The sequence below is a fragment of the Xenopus laevis genome, chromosome 7S, assembly GCF_017654675.1.
Source record: "Xenopus laevis strain J_2021 chromosome 7S, Xenopus_laevis_v10.1, whole genome shotgun sequence".
Classification (NCBI taxonomy): Eukaryota; Metazoa; Chordata; class Amphibia; order Anura; family Pipidae; genus Xenopus; species Xenopus laevis.
In genome coordinates this window covers 44,981,672-45,001,957 of record NC_054384.1, presented here as the reverse complement: position 1 = coordinate 45,001,957, position 20,286 = coordinate 44,981,672, and the positions used below count along the sequence as shown (strand labels likewise).

General features: G+C 41.2%; 1 protein-coding gene across 2 annotated transcripts in view; it reads right to left on the bottom strand.

The window, feature by feature from the left end:
• vdac2.S (voltage-dependent anion channel 2 S homeolog) overlaps nt 1–8,186 on the bottom strand; it is a 41,672-nt gene extending 33,486 nt beyond the window's left edge. Inside the window, exons 1-3 of one of the 2 annotated variants that reach the window (XM_041570561.1) lie at nt 8,031–8,186; nt 2,464–2,535; nt 908–957 (exon numbers count right to left, since the gene is read on the bottom strand). In XM_041570561.1, coding sequence (XP_041426495.1) covers nt 908–957; nt 2,464–2,530 — 117 coding nt within the window. In that variant the 5' untranslated portion in view covers nt 2,531–2,535; nt 8,031–8,186. 2 annotated transcript variants of the gene reach the window in all.
• Between the last annotated feature and the right edge of the window lie 12,100 nt (nt 8,187–20,286).

Genomic DNA, 20,286 nt, shown 5'->3' with positions numbered 1-20,286 from the left:
AAAGGAGCAGTCGAAGTTAATCAAAGACAGTGAAGTAGAACAAAGAAGCTGCTGTTGCCAAAGAGTAATAATGCTATATATTAAAGGAAAGTTCCACATAACACCAATGGTCTTTTAGGTCATCAGGCCCGGATTTGTGGCGATGCCACAAAGGCCCGGGCCTAGGGCCGCATAAAAGGGGCAGGATGGCGCCCAGCCACATCGCTTAATAACTTGGAGCAGGAAGTGCTTAGCGCTCCGCTACGAAAAGGATGCACATGAGCGCAATTCTTTATGTGCGAGGGGCGCCAGAGGACGCTGGCGTGAAATCAGGCACTGTTGATCTGTTTCTTGTTGATCTTTACTGTACTGCAAAGGTCACTGGGGTCTAGGTGTCTTGTATCCCATTGTCAAGATGATGGTAATCTCTAAAGCATGCAAAGGAATATGCAAAATCGATAAAGCGACCATAAACAGGAGCAAAAGCTTAGACAGGAACTGTAGCACACATACTGCGGCGCAATAAAAAGAGGACATTTAAGTGATTTTAATTTGACACAGCAACATGCATCAAAATGGAAGTGCACAGAAGAGTCAGGTTGGACGCAGCTGTGATTCATAAAGCAGTGTGCAAAGAATATATTGGCTACAGGAGCAAAATGTGCTAAGTAGCCAGTTGCAAAGTAATAACACTTTAATATGAAAGGAGAGAGAGTGTAAAAGGATTTATCTAGTGCCCGTAACAGAATGGGCATTCACTATGTGAATGTCTAGACTCAAGCAAGTTAAAATGTGGCAGTAATACACCCTTGCTAACAGCAATTAAATTCGAGCTGCAGGGAAAGCTTGATAAAAGTTAATACTGAAACTATCCACATCTTTTAAATGATAGGGTTAAAAACTGCAAAAACAATGAAAATGAACTCACCACTCCAGTTGCAGATTTGGTCTTAACATCGAGTTTCACCAGTCCAAAACCTTATTAGAAAGAAATACAAAAAAGTAAAAGTAAGTAAGAGTCCTGACAAGCAACAAGCCGATAACTTTTAATGTGGACATTTTAATACATTACTACTATATTTATGAAAAAATAATCAATAAAGAAAAAAGGTAATTTCCGTGTAACTTAATATGTACTCACTTTTACTTAATCCCTCAGGATTGTGTAGAGGTATAATTACCAACCAAAAAAAGATAAGAAGGGTGCACTCCCCTCATGTAAAATCTTCATAAACAATTTATCAATTGTAGAGAAAATGCACTTATAATATTTGCAAGCATCAATATTGCAAGTGCATTTTATCTACAATTAATAAATTGTTTATGAAGATTTTACACGAGAGGAGTGCACCCTTTAGATCACTCCTGGCTTGACAATCTGGTTCTTTTGAAATGGCAGCAGTCCATCAATTGATTGTTTGATAAGATTATCCCTCCCTGTGTAGTTGGAAGATGATTTTAAGACATCCCTAAATTTTGCTCTGATCACAGTTAATAAACAGCTTATATGGCAGGGACAAACAGAACTCTATTGTGACCCTGCACAGCGTATAAAAAGAACTGACATTTATATTCCTTCATACAGAAAAAAGTAAGAGAGCTCAACTAACTGAGAAATTAAATGTACATATTAATAGATCACTCCTCAATTGCTGTATTCTAAAGCTGTCCATAAACAATAAGACCTTGGCAAAGATTGCATCATAACAGGCATCAATGAAGGTCCATTGGGAGAGTATCACATCAACTCTCCAATGCAGTGTTCTTGTTAATTTTTTTCTCTATATACACAAAAACATTTGGGAAATGACGCCAAATTCATGCATTTTCATATCAACCCTTCCTCTCTGGCTCTCTTACCCATTTGGCATTCATCAGGTACTTTACTTTCTAAACAATCTGGAAACATTTTGGTGAAATATATCTAGAAGTCTACTTTAACCAAATATAGGTTGAGGGATACGCATACAATATTACGATTACATTACAATTATGAAAAGGAGTTTTTTTATAACCATACTTCTTAAAAATGACATACTAATGTAATCATACGTTTTTGGTGGTGCCAATGTAATAACATTTGTGTTTTTGTATTCTTCTCTGATCTTGCAGGTAAACAGAAACATGTCACTATGCATATAAGAAGGCTCGCAGCCCTAATCTTAGATTTGCCAGATGCCCCCTCTCAGCCATCACCTATGGCATTCCAAAATGTACTTTCAAGAACTGGGTGGTCATTGATCAACCTTTACCACATACATGATGCCAAAGTACAGAGGGCTTATCAACATTAAGCCACCCATGGCCAAGGTCAATCACAAATTCAATGCGAGTAGTGGAGGCAAGGGGCACTTTGCTATAGTGGATATCACGTTATCTGGAAAACCCTAGGTCTCAAGTGTTCCAAATAGATCCCATATCTGTACTGTTGTACCAGACAAATGTCCACTATCACGTGCATGTTAAAACAGATTTGATACTTACCATATCCTTTGTTGAATATATCTCTGGCAGATTTACCAAGATCAGCATAGGATGGTGGGACAGCCATTGTGCCTAAAGATGCCAAAAAAAAAAAGGTAATTTTGAAAGACTTAAATCAACATATAGTGTAACCCAGGGGTCCCCAACCTTTTTTACCCATGAACCACATTCAAATGTAAAAAGAGTTGGGGAGCAACACTAGCATGAAAAAGTCCCTTGCAGTGCCAAATAAGGGCTGTGATTGGCTATTTGGTAGCCACTATGTGGACTAGCAGCCTACAAAAGGCTCTACTTGGCACTATACTTAGTCTTTGTGCAATTAAAATGTGCTTCCAAGCCTGGAATTCAAAAATAAGCACCTGCTTTGAGGACACGGAGAGCAACATCCAAGGGGTTGGAGAGCAACATGTTGCTCACGAGCTACTGGTTGGGGATCACTGGTGTAACCCTTAAGATTAACAAATATGAACTAAAAGCACATGACAGCTGAGGGCCCCAGCTTCAAGACAATTAGTGGCATTTGTGGGTGAAGGGGAGGCATGTATCTGCTCTCGTATATATGTCATAAATGGTAGTTGGGGTGAGAAATTGGTTGTACATTTATTTTGTGTCATTATTTTGGAATGATAATAGCAGCTGACAAAATGTGAAATTGTACTGGCACTTAATAGAGAAGTTATAATCACTGAGAGGTGCCAAATGTTAGGCAGCCCTGAGTGATTATAACTGCTTACCCAATACTTGGTCAGTGCTTGTGCTTGCTGAAAACAACACCGGTCCAGGGTTCGTCTGTAAGAGCACCATGAAGCAATCTATTTCCACTACTTCATTCTTTTCTTTGGGTGTGCATGCACAGTAAAGTTACAAGTCAAACGTACACTTTTCAGCAAATAGAAGAACCAGCCTGGGGTATCAGGTAAGTGATTATAATCATAGGGAGGTGCCTAAAATTTGCCACGTCCCAGTGATTATAACTTTACCTTTCCTTTAAATGCCCCTCCTTTTTCAACATTAATGTATTCATGCAAGCCCTTTTGATACACTGCTTTAGAAAGTCCAGGACAAGAAAAAGATTAGTAGTGAGAGTGGGAAACTTTTGTTTTGTGAAGTGTTTACTTTTAAACAGCCAGAATATACCCCTTTTCTTTTATTACCGTATATACTAGAGTATAAGCCGATCCGAGTATAAGCCGAGGTACCTAATTTTACCTACGAAAACTGGGAAAACTTATTGACTCTAGTATAAGCCTAGACACAACTACAGCCCTGTCTCCCAGCAGCGCACCTTCCGCCAAAGAGACTCCCCCAGCGATCGACCGGACTTCTTTGCAAAGTTGATGGTGACAGAGAATTGTGCAGAGAGTGCTGTGTGTCATAAAACCATCACTGATCTTTCGTATAACCAACAGATGGCGCTGTGTGATATTGCCATCACTGTTAATCCTTTATTCAACCAACAGATGGCGCTGTGTGATATTGCAGTTACTGTTATTCTTTGATATAACCAACAGATGACGTTGTGTGATATTGCAGTCACTGTTATTCTTTGATACAACCAACAGATGGTGCTGTGCGATATTGCAGTTACTGTTATTCTTTGATATAACCAACAGATGGCGCTGTGTGATATTGCAGTCACTGTTATTCTTTGATACAACCAACAGATGGCGCTGTGTGATATTGCAGTCACTGTTATTCTTTGATACAACCAACAGATGGCGCTGTGTAATATTGCAGTCACTGTTATTCTTTGATACAACCAACAGATGGCGCTGTGTGATATTGCAGTTACTGTTATTCTTTGATATAACCAACAGATGGCGCTGTGTGATATTGCAGTCACTGTTATTCTTTGATATAACCAACAGAGGGCGCACTGTTATTCTTTCATAAAACCAACAGAGGGCATTGTGGGATATTGCAGTCTCTCCCCAAGTGAACTGTTGGTATAGGAATGATTAAAAGTGACTGCAATCTCAGCTACTGCCCGCTGACCCGAGTATAAGCCGAGGTAGACTTTTTCAGCACATTTTGGATGCTGAAAAACTCGGCTTATACTCGAGTATATACGGTAAATAAGAAGCTGCCAAAGGAGAGACAACAGGTTGTGTCCCACTGTGGAACACACATTATCTTTGCTGTTGCCATCTTGTGTGCGGGTGAAATGCTTGGGGAGAGCTGCAGAGCAAGCAGAGTCTGGTAGTTGATGGAAGGCATTGGGACACGGCCCAAGTGTTTGAACCCCACTGCTGTAAGGTGAGTTGTCTGTTTTTTGGCGACAACAGGCAAGTAACGTAAAAGGAGGGTGAAGGGGAGATGTCCCGTGACTTATACACCCTGCAACATGAATGTCTAGCCTAATATTGCGATACAGGACTGTTTTCTTTACATCAGTGCTTGCTCATAGACTGTACATATTGGATATAATTCCCATAAGGAACTGCACATAATTGGCTGGGGTCTGCATTTTCCATATACATGATCTAGTTTCTACTGAATTATATGTGATTTTAGGAATTTCCTAATTGGAGTCTATATATATATATATATATATATATATATATATATATATATATATATATATAAAATACACAAAAGCCATGAATATCTTGTAAATTATATCCTTATAAATGGTGAGTCCTGATGTCATCAGTTATAAACGGTGAGTAGTGATGTCATTTCTGTCACATGACTCACTAAAACTTATTGTAATAAATAAAGTACCCCCTGTTGCAAAATATGAGGATATTAGAAGTAACCTTGTGTTTTTTTATGGTAACTTATAATATCCTTATAATTTACAAGAGGGGGTACCTTATATAGTAGATATACTGTAATTTTTAAAGATATTATAAGTCACCGAGGAGTTATGTGACCATATAAAAGCACAAGGCTGCAGGCTGAGTTCTTTTATACAGGTCACATAACTCAGAGGTGACTTCTGATATCTTTATAAATATTTTTATAAATTTAACTAGGGGGTACATTATGCATTATAATCTACAGTTTGTGTGAAATCTCTCACTTCCTGGCTTTTATGTATGTTGTACAAAAACATTTTGTTTTGCGTTTACTTGTGTCTGCTAATGTTTGTTCCCCAGTGTGTGTTCACCTCATTTAATTTTGTTTCTTATGTTTCCCTTTAGTCCCTTGTTTGTAATTTTATTGCTTCTGTTTTGTTGAGCTTCATGTAATTGTGCCTGCCATCAGATGACGTCATCAGCTGCAACAGAGGGTGTAAGGAGCGAGGCAGTGACAGAGAGTAGACAAGGAGGATGGGAGGGGAAGCAGAACAGGAGAGGGAGAGAGGAATGTTAAGCGAGACTTGCCATGGTGGGAGGGTTCTGTGTGAAATCCTGAGAGGCTGGGGAGAGCTTGGAGGGGCATCATGTGAAGGCAAGCAAAACCGAAGCCAGAAGGACTGAAGAGAGACACTGAGGGGCCGATCGCTGAGGAGAGGGACTGAAAGGAATAAAACCACCACCTTCTTGCACCAAACAAGTCCTGTGAGTGCGGTTTATTTTTATTTAATTTATATGGTGATATAACCAGCACCCAGGCAGTTGAGTGTTCCAGCTCTATTAAGGAGATTAAAAATATATATATTTTACTTTTTATTTAATTTACTTTTCTCTGGCTTTTTATTGTTTTCATATTAGGGTTGCCACTTTTGCTGGTGCCTAAACCCGAACAAAGGGGGTTGGGCGGATATCTGGCCATCGATCCGACCTCCCGTATTGCCTCCATTCTGATTCGATTGTAGAGCCCACGATCAGATCATTCCGATATCTCCCACCTCAATGGGAGCATATCGGGGAGAGATCCGCTCGTTTCGCGACATCTCCAAACGAGCAGATCTCCCTGTGTATGGCCACCTTTAGACACAACTAGTTGGCTTTCCATCCAGTTTTCTCAATGTTGTAAACCGAACAGAAAGTTTTGATGTCCAGTTCAAAACCACACTGGTGGCAACCCTAGCTCTTATCGATGTTCTGCTTGATGAGTAAGCCCAATCCTTTAATTACAGATATGGGATCTATTATACAGAAATCAGTTAACCAGAAAGCTCTGAAATCTAGCAATGCTAATTTAGAAATACAGTTTCTTATTTTTGATTGATTTGCTCTTGGTCAGTAAAAAAAAATGTCCAGGGATATTATTCACAAAGCAAAGTACAGGTACAACCATCTTATAAAAAGTTAGCCATTTAATAAAATGGGTGTATTATGCTTCCTTGTCCTTTAAATGAATAGTTCAGTGTAAAAATAAAAACTGGATAAATAGATCGGTAGTGCAAAATGAAAAATGTTTCCAATATAGTTAGTTAGGCAAAAATGTCATGTATAACGGCTGAAGTGACTGGATGTGTAACATAATAGTCAGAACACTACTTCCTGCTTTTCAGCTCTTTTGGTTTACACTGACTGGTTACCAGGCCGTAACCAGAGACTTGAGGGGGGGGGCCACATGGGTTATATCTGTTGCTTTTGAATCTGAGCTGAATGCTGAGGGTCAGCTGCAACCTCACTGAACAGATATGTACCACGTGACCCCCCTTCAAGTCACTGACTAGCTCAGAGTTAGAGAGCAGAAAAGCAGGAAGTAGTATTCTGGCTATTATGTTACATATCCAGTCACTCCAGCCTTTATACATTACATATTTGCCTAATTAACTATATTAGAAACATTTTTTAATTTTGCACAGCCTATATATTTAACTGTTCATTTAAGCTGAACTACTGAATGGCTGAAGATCCTCAGACGAGCATCCCTGATTTAAGTATTGAACAGTTCTCTACAATATAAACTAAAAAATGATAGACATTTTTTAAAATGTAACTATAGGTAATTGAAAACAGAGTCATTAATACTGTAAAGTGCATTAAAAAGTGTTAGCCAATAAAACGTACCTGTTTGCGCTTACACTTACATGAGGTATTAATTTTCATGGCTAGTTGCTAGTACATAATGAGATGCAGCATTTAGGGTCTAGGCATTTAATACAAGGATTGATTAAAATAAAAATACCGCCGTGCCTTCAATAAAGACTTAATATTTGAAGGAAATAATTCTGGATGGACTCGGGTCAGGTTGCAGAAAATGTGACATTCCCTAAGCAGAGACATTAGCGTGGCAGCTCCAAAGGACATCAATTAAAATACTAAAGCATCAAAACCAGTAAAAATACATAAAAAGTTACGTTTTAAGGACCAATAATAATAATTTAAATAAGTATTATAGAAATAAATATAGTGGTGAATTAAAGGACCTTCGTTCATTGCCGGGGAACTGAAAAAAGAAAAATACATTTACAAATCGTTTCGGCACACTGGCATCATTATACAGGCGCCTACTCTATCTACCTCACATTTGTGGTTTTCACTTCGCGTGTAACTTGCTTATTCTCTAAACACAATTACCTCCATGCAGCCAGCAAATCAATCGTGTCACAATTCGTTTTTTACTTTCGTAAAACATTCAGCATCGCCAAGATCATTTTTTAGTACAAACATAGTATGAAATTCCCTGTAAAGTATACAGTCTGGTGCTATTTCATGTTTAAATACCTGAGAAGCGGGTTTACAGGGCCTGTCGTGTTCGGTGCGTGCGACTGGAGGGCGAAGTGAAGGAGACACTGAGGCTGTCAGCAACAAGCCCCGCCCAATCACTCCACCTTTTAGTCTGCCTAGCTTTTGCCTGCGTATCTGTAACTGTTACAGTCGCTGAAATATAAATATCGCTTTTGCCTTTTTATCTTGCGCCTAACCGGTTATCAGTAGGAATATTAGGAAGATAGTCGTGGTAATTACCATAAGGTGAAAATGTGAGCATTATTTTGAACAGGCGCAGTCAACACCCTAATCTACCGTCCTTGGTACTGTAGAGGGCATGTGATGGCCGGTCGCATGCGCATAACTTCTCTGGGTGACCTTAAAAGTGGAACCGGCAGATGGCGTAGGCTTTTTAACATATTCGAATGAGCGTTGCAAATTCAGCAAATACCATTGCATTGGAAAATTAAACCTCAGATATGAGCAGGAAAATAATTTCTATCTGAACAAAAATGTCTAGTTCCCAAAATCTGTTTCAATTTTGTATCATTTCAGAAACCAATTCTATTTCGCACAGGTCTGACTGAAATGCCCAAACACGTTAGGGAAACTGACAATCCTTGAGTATCCAGGTTATCGAAGAGCGCAGTGTTTTGAAGCATCGCATCAAGTGCTAAATTTCTTTTGATAAATCTGATCCTTAGTTGTGTATGTTATTTGCTAATGGTGTGTGTTCCTTTAAAGTTGTTTGTGATTGGTGGGTTCTTTAAATACCTGCCTTGTGTCTCATGAAAAATGAGCCACGCACAAAATGTAAAAAAATATTTCTTTGAATACTGCAGCGCTTTAAAGGGGAAGGAAACCAATTTGGTGCAAAAACCCTCCCCTGTGTTGCCCACCCTCCCCCCTGGCCTACCCGTCCCGCTGGGCAAATGCCCCTAACTTGTTACTTACCCTTCTGCGCAGGTCCAGTCCAGGGAGTTCACAGATGACATCTTCTTCCACGCGATCTTCTTCCTGCTTTGAACAGCGTTTTGGCGCATGCGCAGTTGGAGCATTTTGCCGGTACGGATCTACTGCGCATGCGCCGGTCAAAGCAGGAAGAAGATCGCGTGGAAGAAGATGTCGTCTGTGAACTCCCTGGACTGGACCTGTGCAGAAGGGTAAGTAACAAGTTAGGGGCATTTGCCCAGCGGGACGGGTAGGCCAGGGGGGAGGAGGGAGGGTGGGCAACACACGGGAGGGGGGGAGGGTTTTTGTGCCAACTAGGTTTCCTTCCCCTTTAAGGGACAACTAAAGTCTAACTAAAGAAGTAGGCTAGAAATGTTGTACTTTATGTTTTGGCTTCTATACCAGGCCAGCCCAAGGCATTGCACAGCCCTTTAGCAGGGAAGATCTCTGCCACCAAATGCCCCTGTAGCTCACATTCATCTTTTCTGCTGATTCATTGCACATTTTCAGTACGCAGAATATAAATGTCACAATATTAGGATGATGTAATTTATACAGATAATTACTACATGACAGCTCAGAAACCAGTGCAACAAGCATCAGAATTTAATAATCAGCCCTGTAGGATCAGATTATATTACAGGCCAATGTTATTTTAATCTTGATAATTTGCTATGTCGCCTAAGATTATCTTCTCACCAGCTGCTCAGAGCCCACTGAGCATATGAGTGTCGCAGACACTTTCTTAGATGGTGACCCCCCTGTGACAAGTTTGAAGTCCTGGATTATTGCTTCTATTGAGAATCTGAAACTTTAGGCTGGTGCAATAAATTCAGTATATAAAGGATGGCATTTTTAGCCATTCATTTTTAGTGTTTAGTTCTCCTTTAAAGGTATTTCCCGCTTATCCTTATAGAGATGTCAACTGTTTTATATCTAACTCATTATTTGTTAAAACAAATAATGAATTTAAAAAAAGTGTTATCAACACATAATTTTGCATTTATTTACTAGCCTGGGTGAATCATTGCTAGTGGCTATCCCCTGTGAATATTTGAATTAGCTGTGGGGCCATGTAACTGCTACTACCCTTGGCACAATTCCATTAAAGGGGACCTGTCACCCGAAAAAAAATATTCCAAATTCTATTTTATAAAGTTAGTCAAGCAAAATAAACTTTAATTACACTATATTAATTATTTGAATCTTTTTTCCTTCAGTCTGGGAATTCATAATTATAGCAAGCAGGCAGGAGCCATTTTGTGGGCACTGTTATTAAGTCAAGTCATCTCAAAACCTTGTTTGTGCACCATCCCCATGCACTGATTACACAATCAAATGGTAAAGAGGGAGGGGCAATATGGGGAGTACCGTGACATCTAGTAAGTGCTGATTGACAGCTGAGATTTTTAAATGAGTTTACAACAGCTATGAATGCTTTGATAAAAAAAATAATTTGTATTTCATGTTTAATTTGAAGAGGACTTTTATTATACAACTTTTTATGTCTAGGTGACAGGTCCGCTTTAAGACTAGTGTCACACATTGGAGTTTCTTGCCTTGCATAAATAGTCTTTATTTTCAATTCTTTATAAACAGAACATTTGTATTTTTTGCAGATAAAGACTACCTAGCGATAATCATATTAAAATTATTGTAGCCTATTAAATGTAAATGGTACAAAGACTTTGAAATGGACTTCATTATGAACTTGATTATGGATACATTTCATAAATACTCTTGTTTAGACTCTGCATTGGTACACACCCCACACTGTGGTGTGTCGATGTAAGCCTTTTAACAATTTTTTAACAAACGGAGGTGTATGTGCCCAAAGGGTTGTGCTTATGGTGTGGTACAAATAAACACTATCAGCATCAGATTTTGGCAAGTACTTTGTCTTTTCATTTCTTGATTTTCCTACAGGAAAAAAAAAATCGACGTAAGCCTTTTAACAATTTTTTAACAAACGGAGGTGTATGTGCCCAAAGGGTTGTGCTTATGGTGTGATACAAATAAACACTATCAGCATCAGATTTTGGCGAGTGCTTTGTCTTCTCATTTCTTGATTTTCCTTAGATGTCATTTATAACTGCAAGTGCAGTGGGCTAACTGCAATTTCTACCAAAATGTTTATGTTTTATACTCACAATTTTCCCCATGATTCCAGTCTAATTGTTATCACCAGGATGTAACTTATTACGAGTGATGTGTGCAGGGATGCCATCAGATATTATGGGGCCCTGTATGACAAAAAATTCTGGGCTCCGCCCTAGACCCCACACTACAGTAAAAAAGCTACACAAACAAGGGCTCTAAAAACCCATTGGTGGCCAGCCCCCCCCCCACACACACCCCCACACACACACACACTTACAAGCTAAAAATACAATTAGTGGTCAGGGGCCCCATAGAATATTTTTAAAAACTTTAGTGGTCAGGGGCCTATAGAGGATTAAAATAAAAAATTGGTGGCCAGAAGTTTAATAAATAAAAACACATTGGCGTTCAGTGGAACTTACCTTAGGTTCTTCTTCCTAGTCCTTGGCGATGACTGTCTCTTCGGTTTCTTCGGCTCCTTTCGTGGCTTTGGGTCTTTTGGTGGCATCGGGGCTTCAGCTTCCACTCCTTTTATGGCTTCGGGTCTTCGGCACCTTGGGACTAACATAGTAAGTTAGGTTGAAAAAACACACACCTATTAACTATATTTTAACCTGCCGAACTGCTAGTTGATCCAGAGGAAGGCAAAAAAACCCAATTTGAAGCCTCTCCAAAACATTCCTTCCTGTCTCCAAAATGGCAATCAGACTAGTCCCTAGGTCAACTTGTACTATGAGCTAGCTTCCATAAGTCATCCAACCCCTTCTTAAAGCTATCTAATGTATCAGCCTGTACGACTCATTCAGGGAGAGAATTCCACATCTTCACAGATCTCACCAGTGTTCTATACAGTGGAAGAATGACCCCTCCTCCTGTTAATCAATGACCCTTTTAATACAACTCAAGGCCTTATTTGCTCTTGATGCTGCTGACTGGCATTGCTTGCTACAGCCATGTTTATTATCTACAAGGACTCCAAAGTCCTTTTTCATTATGGATTTGCCTAGTGCAGTCCCATTAAGGGTATAAGTGGCATGTGCATGACTTTCCATTTAGTAACATTGAATCTCATTTGCCACTAAGCTGCCAAGATTGGCAGTTTGTCAAGATCCTGTTGCAAGGATGTTGCATCCTGGATGGAATTAATTGGGCTGGATAATTATGTGTCATCTGCAAACACTGATACAATACTTATAGCACAATCCCCTAAATCATTAACGAACATGTTAAATAAAAGTAGACCCAATACCGAGCCCTGAGGAATTTCATTAAGAACCTTACTCCAAGTAGAGAATGTACCATTAACAACCACCCTCTGTACCCGATCCTATAGCCAGTTTCCTAACCATGTACAAATTACTTCATTAAGCCCAACAGACCTTTGTTTAGAAAGCAGTTGTTTGTGGGGCACAGTATCTACTGCTCCTCCACTGTCCAGCATCTTACTTACCTCATCATAAAAAGCAATCAAATTTGTCTGACATGACCTATCCTTCATAAAGCCATGCTGATTGCTGCTCATAATTCCATTCGCTAGGACAACATTTTGAATGTGATCCCATAACAACCTTCAAACAATTTGCCCACCACAGATGTCAATCTTACTGGCCTATAATTGTCAGACTAAGTTCGTAAGTTTTTTAATATTGGAATGACATCAGCTTTTTTCCAATCGAAAGGCACCATACCAGATGAAAGTGAATCTGAGAAAATCAGAAATAGCGGCTGGTCTAAAACTGAACTAAGCTCTCTTAGAACCCTGGGGTGTATGCTATCTGGCCCTGGTGCCTCGTTTACATTCATTTTTATTAAAGCTTTATGAATCATATCCTGAGTCAGCCACGGCTAGATTGATCTGAGCTATCAGTGCATCTATGAAATGAGCCTGGGAACTCTGACTCCTCCATTGTATACACTGAAGAAAGGAACTGATTTAGCACATTTGCCTTTTCTGCAGGGCCGGAACTAGGGGTAGGCAGAGTAGGCACGTGCCTAGGGCGCAAAGCTGGGGGGCGCCAGGCACTCACCTGCTCTGTCGCCTACCCCGTGTCCAGTCCTTTCACTCCTGGTCTTCCTGCACTCAATTGTTGCGATTGACGCTTCTGCGCACGAGCGCTGGCGTCAACTTGCACATGCGCACACTCAGCCGGCGCCACGTTGGCCCAGGTTGCCTAGGGCGCCTGCCCAGTGTGGCCCGGCTCTGCTTTTCTGTATCTGTTATAACCATACTGGTACCATTATTTAAAGGAGCAACACTCTCAACCCGCATCTTTTTACTATTAATATACTTTAAAAACTTTTTGGGATTAGTCTTAAGGTGGCCATAGACTCAAAGATCTGCTCTTTTGGCGACATATGCCACTAACGGCATGGCTATATCGGGGGGTAATTTGGCCGTATGGCCGAACGATCGAATTACGATGCGCCAAGGGGGTCCGACGGTTAAAAATCAAACATTCCCGATCGATATCGTGGCCAGATATCGATCGGGAAGACCCGTCGGAAGCCCCCCATACACGGGCACATAAGCTGTCAAATCGATACAAACAACCGATATCGGCAGCTTTATCTGCCCGTGTATGGCCACCTTTAGCCTCGGCCGAAATGTGCTCATCATTTCCTTTCTTTGCCTTCTGGATTGCTGTTTTACATCATTCATTATAGTGTTTATATTCATTAAATGCAGCATCTATCCCAACAGACTTGTAGTTGTTAAGTGCCTTTTGCTTCTTTCTGATTAACTTCTTTACTTCTATACTAAGCCACATAGGGTGATTCTTAGTGCTTCTATATCTACATTTAAGGGAGAACTGTAACAATTTAATATAGTTTTATATGACAACCATTTCTGTTCTGTGTTTTTAGCTGAAAACAATGCCCCAGTCAATGCTCTGAAGGGCAGCACTCAAGGCACTAAAATTAGCTTTTCTAAAATTCAATGTTTTTGATGCCCCAGTGTATATTTGTTTTTTGCCAGACATAAATGATATGACATTATGGTCACTATTACGCAGGGGTTCAATTAGAGATCACTAGATCCAGAATAGCATTTTTTTGGTTAGCTCCTCAACAACCTGTGCCATAAAACAAGATAATAAACTTGTTCCCATTAACTGACCTGGCAGTACTGTTGCTCCAGTCAATATCTGGGTAATTAAAATTCACCGTTATCATTACTTTAACCAAAGCCTTTTCTATTGCAGCCTTTTCTATTGCATCAGGAGTTTTGCCTCCTCCACCTCACTTACATTAGGGGGTCTATGGCATGCTCCTACAATTTATTTGCTGGACTCTACAATCGGTGAAGAGCTCCACCCATAAGACATCCGCCTGCTCATTTTCTAACACCTCCTCCTTTATATTAGCTTTTAAATCCTACCTAACAAACTGGCATACCTCTCCTCCTTTTCTATTGTCCCTCAAATACAAAGTGTAGCCGCTTATATTAACTGCCCAGTCATGCGACTCATTCAGATATTTTTCGGCCTCACCAATCACATCATATTTTCCCTCCAGCGCTCCCATTTTACCAGTCAGACTCCTTGTATTTGCAGACATACATTTAATACTGGTACCATATTGAATATTTGACACGTGGTTCTCCCTATCCTTAACAGTACCCTCAACCAAATGTCCTCCCCCATTTTCCCTTCCTTTGCCCACTACCTCATCTAACCTGTCTTCCACTTAATCCTTTACTGAAACCTCCCCCCTCCATGCCTAGTTTAAAATCTTCTTGAGCCCTCTAGCCATCTTCTCCCCCAAAACAGCTGCACCATCATCATTGAGGTGCAACCCATCCCTAGCAAAAGAGCCTGTAGCCGATTGAGAAATCAGCCCAGTTCCCCAAAAACCCCTCCTCCCTACACCAATCTCTCAGCCACGCATTAAGCTCCCGCTGTCCTCTTAATCTTGCTCGTGGAACAGGTAATATCTCTGAGAAAATAACCTTGGAAGTCCTTGCCATCAACTTTACCTAGTTTTTTAAAATCGTTCTTGAGGACTTCACCACCTCCTCTAACTTTATCATTGGTACCTATGTGTACCAACACTGCCGGGTCTTCCCCAGCCCCTCCCAATAATCTGTCCATTTGTTTCACCGTAGCACAAGGCAAGCAGCAGACTGTTGCATGAAGGGTTCTTACGGCAGATTAACCTAAACACCTTTCTAATAATTGAATCCCCTATAACTAAAACCTGCCTATCCTTATTTGCACTCCTCCCACCACCTGTATAAGAGACACTGCCTCCCAGGGTGCTCTAAGAGTCAGCCTGCTCCATACACACTAGTTCAGGGCTTTTCTCCCCAGCATCTTCAGGCAAAATAGCGAATCCAGACCCTTTTGGAATTTGCTCCTTGGTTTTCAGCTTGCACGCTGTTAAGGGGGGCTTGGCTAATTCAGAAAGTGCAGCTCAGTCAGGCCCCCCTTTAGGGCTGTTATGACTGTACCCCATGTGCCCCCCTGATCGCAGCCATGGATGTGTGCCCTATTCTTTCGGAGCAGCTACACTGCAATTTACATAATTTACACAGGTTGTTGCGGTAATCTTAGAGCTACTGCCTTGTTCCAAACTGGTAGTTCCAGGGATTTCCTATAGGCACAATTTTGCAAAATTTGAATTAGGAGGAAGACAGTGGGTGCAAGTATCCCATAACAAATGGCATATTTCACCCAACTGACTAGAAATATAGTCTGACGCATTTCGTGTCACTGCACTTCCTCAGAGACCTGGTCTCTGAGGAAGTGCAGTGATACAAAACACGCGTCAGAACTCATGGCGCTGGGTTTGCAGTGTATCAAGATGTTTGAATAAAGTGTTTTACTGACAATCTGAGAAACAAGCGATTCCTTTGAAGTGGACTCCAAGAGTGCGCCGTCTAAAAAATTTGTGTGTGCAGCTGAAACGTTCTCCTTAGTGACGGAGTCAGGGCTGCAGCACCTGGGTCACAGCGAAGTCTGGGTAAGCCTACGAGATACATTTATATCCTGTGTGTTTTGGGAGTTTGAACCACTCCAGTGTACTAGCAATAGGTCCAGGGCTTGATGCACCCGGGCCACAAAGTTAGAACGGTGATCACAAGCATAAAATTGTATTTTAATTAAAAACGTATTGGAACAGGCTACTACGGACTCAAGTTTGGGAATAGGAATAGGAATAGGAACCCCTGACTTAAGCTGGATGCGTGTATATATATGTAGGGGCCCCTACGGGTTAATCTGCCCTGCAGCTTTAAGGCACCCACCTTTTTCTTAGAGTGATCTGCCAGGAGAGGTGTGACAGCTTCCTGCTACACTGCACTATAGTGTGTGTGTAAGGCGTGGTCTCTTCCTCTTTCGCCTCTGGATGCTGATCCAGCTGGGTGTGCTCAGGGGGACTGAGTACACACGGCCCAGAAGAAGGCATGTGTCCAAGTCGGGGACCAGGCAACCCTGTAAATGAGGAATAGATAAACTAGGGCAGACTCGTCATAGTCTCTCTAAGAGAGAGAGGCAGTAAGGTTAGAGAGAAAGAGCAGTTGAAGCTCCAACAAGGATTTGCAGTAAGGGAGTAGCTTCCCAGAGGCAGGCCCATACTGGCAATCTGTGGATTCTGGCAAGTGCCAGAGGGGCTGCTGTATGGTTCCATATAAAGTTACCATATAGTGGGCTGGTAGGGGGCTGTTTGGGCCTCTGTGTACTTGGAATGGCAGGGCCTATTTTGACTCCCAGTCCAGGCCTGCCCAGAGGCTCTGTGTGTTGCCTCCAGTCAGGGACCTCAGTGAAGAGGGACTGTATGGTAGAAGCTGCTTTCCTGACAACTTCCAGGAGGGAATGTGTGTGAATTCTGCAAATGCCTAATGGAGGCTATGCCTCATTAAATGCATGTGTCTGCTCTTGGTGAGCCTGCCTGCAGATCTGTGTGAACTCTCTATATGCTGTTGCCTCAACTCCTGCGTGAGTAGAAATCTGACGTCACTTGCCTAGTGCATAATTCAAAAAACCTTGTTCCTGTTTTATTAAGAACCTCCTGGCGCCCAAATCTTTTGTTATTGGACAGTAGCCTGTGGGAGTTGTAGTTACACTACACCACACCTTTAATCTTCCATATAGCGAAGGCCCTAGCCTGAAGTGTTAGAGTCACGTGTAACCCATGCTCTAGTGCACTAGCTGGTGAATTAATCCCGTATGGCCCAAATAGGTATATATGTATATATGTAGATTTGAGTCATTCATTCCGTTAGTTTCAATGGTGTTCAATAATTCACCTTGCTTCATGTCTCAGAAGCATGGTTTTTCTATCTCCCCCTCTAATCCGCATTTCAACTTGTAGGAAAATCCATCGTAAACTAGCTGCACTATGTTTTTCATTAAAAAAACGTCTTCCTGCTGGAGTATGTGTTTCTTCTTATTGGGGTTAAAGGTAGTAATTGATCTTTTATGTTCCACAATCCTGATTTTTACTGCAAGTGATCTTTTATTTCGGATAGCTTACCACAAGGACATTTAAGTGCATATACAACATGATCCGTGTTACATGTGTAGTATTTCTTAATAGGGATCTTGTATCCCTTGTGTGGATGTGTAATAAATTTACCCTTTATAATAGAATTGCAATTACTACAATTTAGGCAGGCAATAGTCACATTCTTTTGTTTTGTCAGGGACCTGGATTTTTTATTATTCGATCTGTTCAATTGAACGTAAATTGTATACTAATCATAACATTTCTTCACAGATTTTTCTACCATCTGGTTAGAGGGATAGAAGACTTACATTATGAGGGTAGACTGTCAAGGTTGGGGTTGTTTTCTCTGGAAAATAGGCACTTGTGAGGGGACATGATTACACTTTACAAGTACATTAGAGGACATTATAGACGAATAGCAGGGGACCTTTTTACCCATAAAGAGGACCACCGTACCAGAGGCCACCCCTTCAGACTAGAAGAGAACTTTTATTTGAAGCAATGTAGGTGGTTCTTCACAATGAGGACAGTGAGGTTGTGGAATGCACTGCTGCGTGATGGCTGTTTCTGTTAATGCCTTTAAGAATGGCTTGGATGATTTCTTGGACAGACATAATATTAAAGGCTATTGTGATACTAAACGCTATAGTTAGTATAGATATGGATATATATATAATTTATGTGAAAGTATGAAGGGGTGTGTATATGGTTGAACTTGATGGACTTTTTCAACCTGATGTAACTATGTAAGTTTCTGAGCTATCCTTGAACTTATATGAACAATATCTTTATGGACTGAATACTACCAGATGGTATGAGTTATTACACCTTATTACTAATGTAGATTGCAAAATACACTATGCTATTAATGTAGGTACCAATTATATGATAGACCTATTGTAGTATATTGAAAAGTATTTTAGTACACCTGGCCACAAGATGGAGCTGGTGTGCAGTGTGATTTAGTTTTTTGTCACATGACTTGGTGTGGGGGTAGGTTGCCTTAAACAGGCTGACTCTAATTTGTGTTCTTTAACTGCACCAGAGAAAGGACCCATGAGGTCCGAAACATGTAGTGCTATGCATCTTTAAATAAACAACACAAAAGCTTGACTTGCTTGCTCTTTGGTGGATTTATTTACAATACTTCAAATGTGTAGTGAACCCCACCACGGAACACATTTTCACTGAAGTGGTATTTAATTATATATGAATGAACTTACCTTCTGCCTTGCCTTGTTAACCCTGTCTGTGCTTTTAATGAAGTACCCGTGAATCTCATGCAGGCCCATATTTCAGGCGAGGCCACAAAGGCCCGGGCTTAGGGCGGTAACATTTGAGGGGCGGGATGCCGCCCTGCCTCATCTAGGAGAGCACTGGGTAATGTACACTTGCGAGGGGATGTGCGCACCTTCACGGGCGGGTGGTAGGACCTGGCAGCCTAGGGGATGGCGCATGCTCTTGCAGGGGTTGTGTGAGGGCGCTAGGACCCTGGTGTCAGGGCCCGAAGGCTCTGTTGTAGTGTGGACCAAGGAGGAGACAATAACACCAAGTTCGCGGTACAAAAGGATTTATCAGAAGAATAGTCGTAATCAGGCAAATGGTCAATACAGGCGGCAAGGATCAGAATCGATGAAACAGGCAAGAAGTCGGTACACGGTTTGCAGAATATCAAGAAATCACACCCAGGAACTATACAAGATAGACCTATAATTGGGCAAGGACAGAAAGGGCACCTTGGGATTAAATAGTCCAAAAGTTGGCGCCAAACTTGACGCATTGACGTCATGACGCCGACGCCGGCGTCCACACGTTGGCGTCCTGACGCCGGCGCACATTCTGACGCCGGCGTCCATTCCGTCGCCGGCGACCAATCCTGGGGCGACACGTTTCTGACGCAGTCATATTACGACCAGGAAGAGCCGCATGGTGGAGCAGGAGGTCGCCATCTTGGATGTCCCGTGGGGTAAGTTCTTTACTTTCCATTACACCTGGCAGCCTAGGGGCACAAAAAGATTAAATCCAGTTCTGATCCCATATTCATATTTCATAGGGCTCTCGCTTAAAACAGGGCTTCTTGCTAGAGTACCACATGTAACCCCTGATGGCATCATTGTTTTAAGGGTGCAAAGGTGTTCAAAAGTGTGGATAAGTGTGCAAAATAAATGCAAAAAAATTATTATTATTAAGTTATTGTGCATCTATCTTAACTGTTTGACAAGAGATGGGCAACTGATGCAGAAGGAGGATCCTTCCAAGCAGAGTCTTGTGTACAGCAGACACATTACTATCGTGTCTGCTGTTTGTGTATTCAATTAAAGCACTCCGTGTCATACCTGGGGCCTGGAAGAGAAGAGGAGCTCTAGTACACTCATCAAAATCCCCAGTGCAGTGCTGCAAGAGTGCCAGTGCTGTATGTTATGTACCTGCATGTGGTGAACCCTCAGACACAAAAAATCCCTGGTACTTGGTGATTAGCATGAACCATGCAAGTGACAAACATTTTTATGGGTCTCTTTCAATTTAAATGAACACCATAACTTTGGTTCCATAACTTTGGTTAAATCCATACATGAAATGAGTTGTAAAGATAATAAAGAATAATGAAGCTGAATTCTGTGGCCAGGCAAAGAGGCAGAGAATTATCAGCACTGGGTTGAAGTCTTTGGTACACTATAGGGATCAGCTGAATACAGGAAACTGTATGCAAAGTCTAGAAAATGCTGCAAACTGTCATTTTTGTTGCACACTGCATCCTTCCTTCTGTAAATAA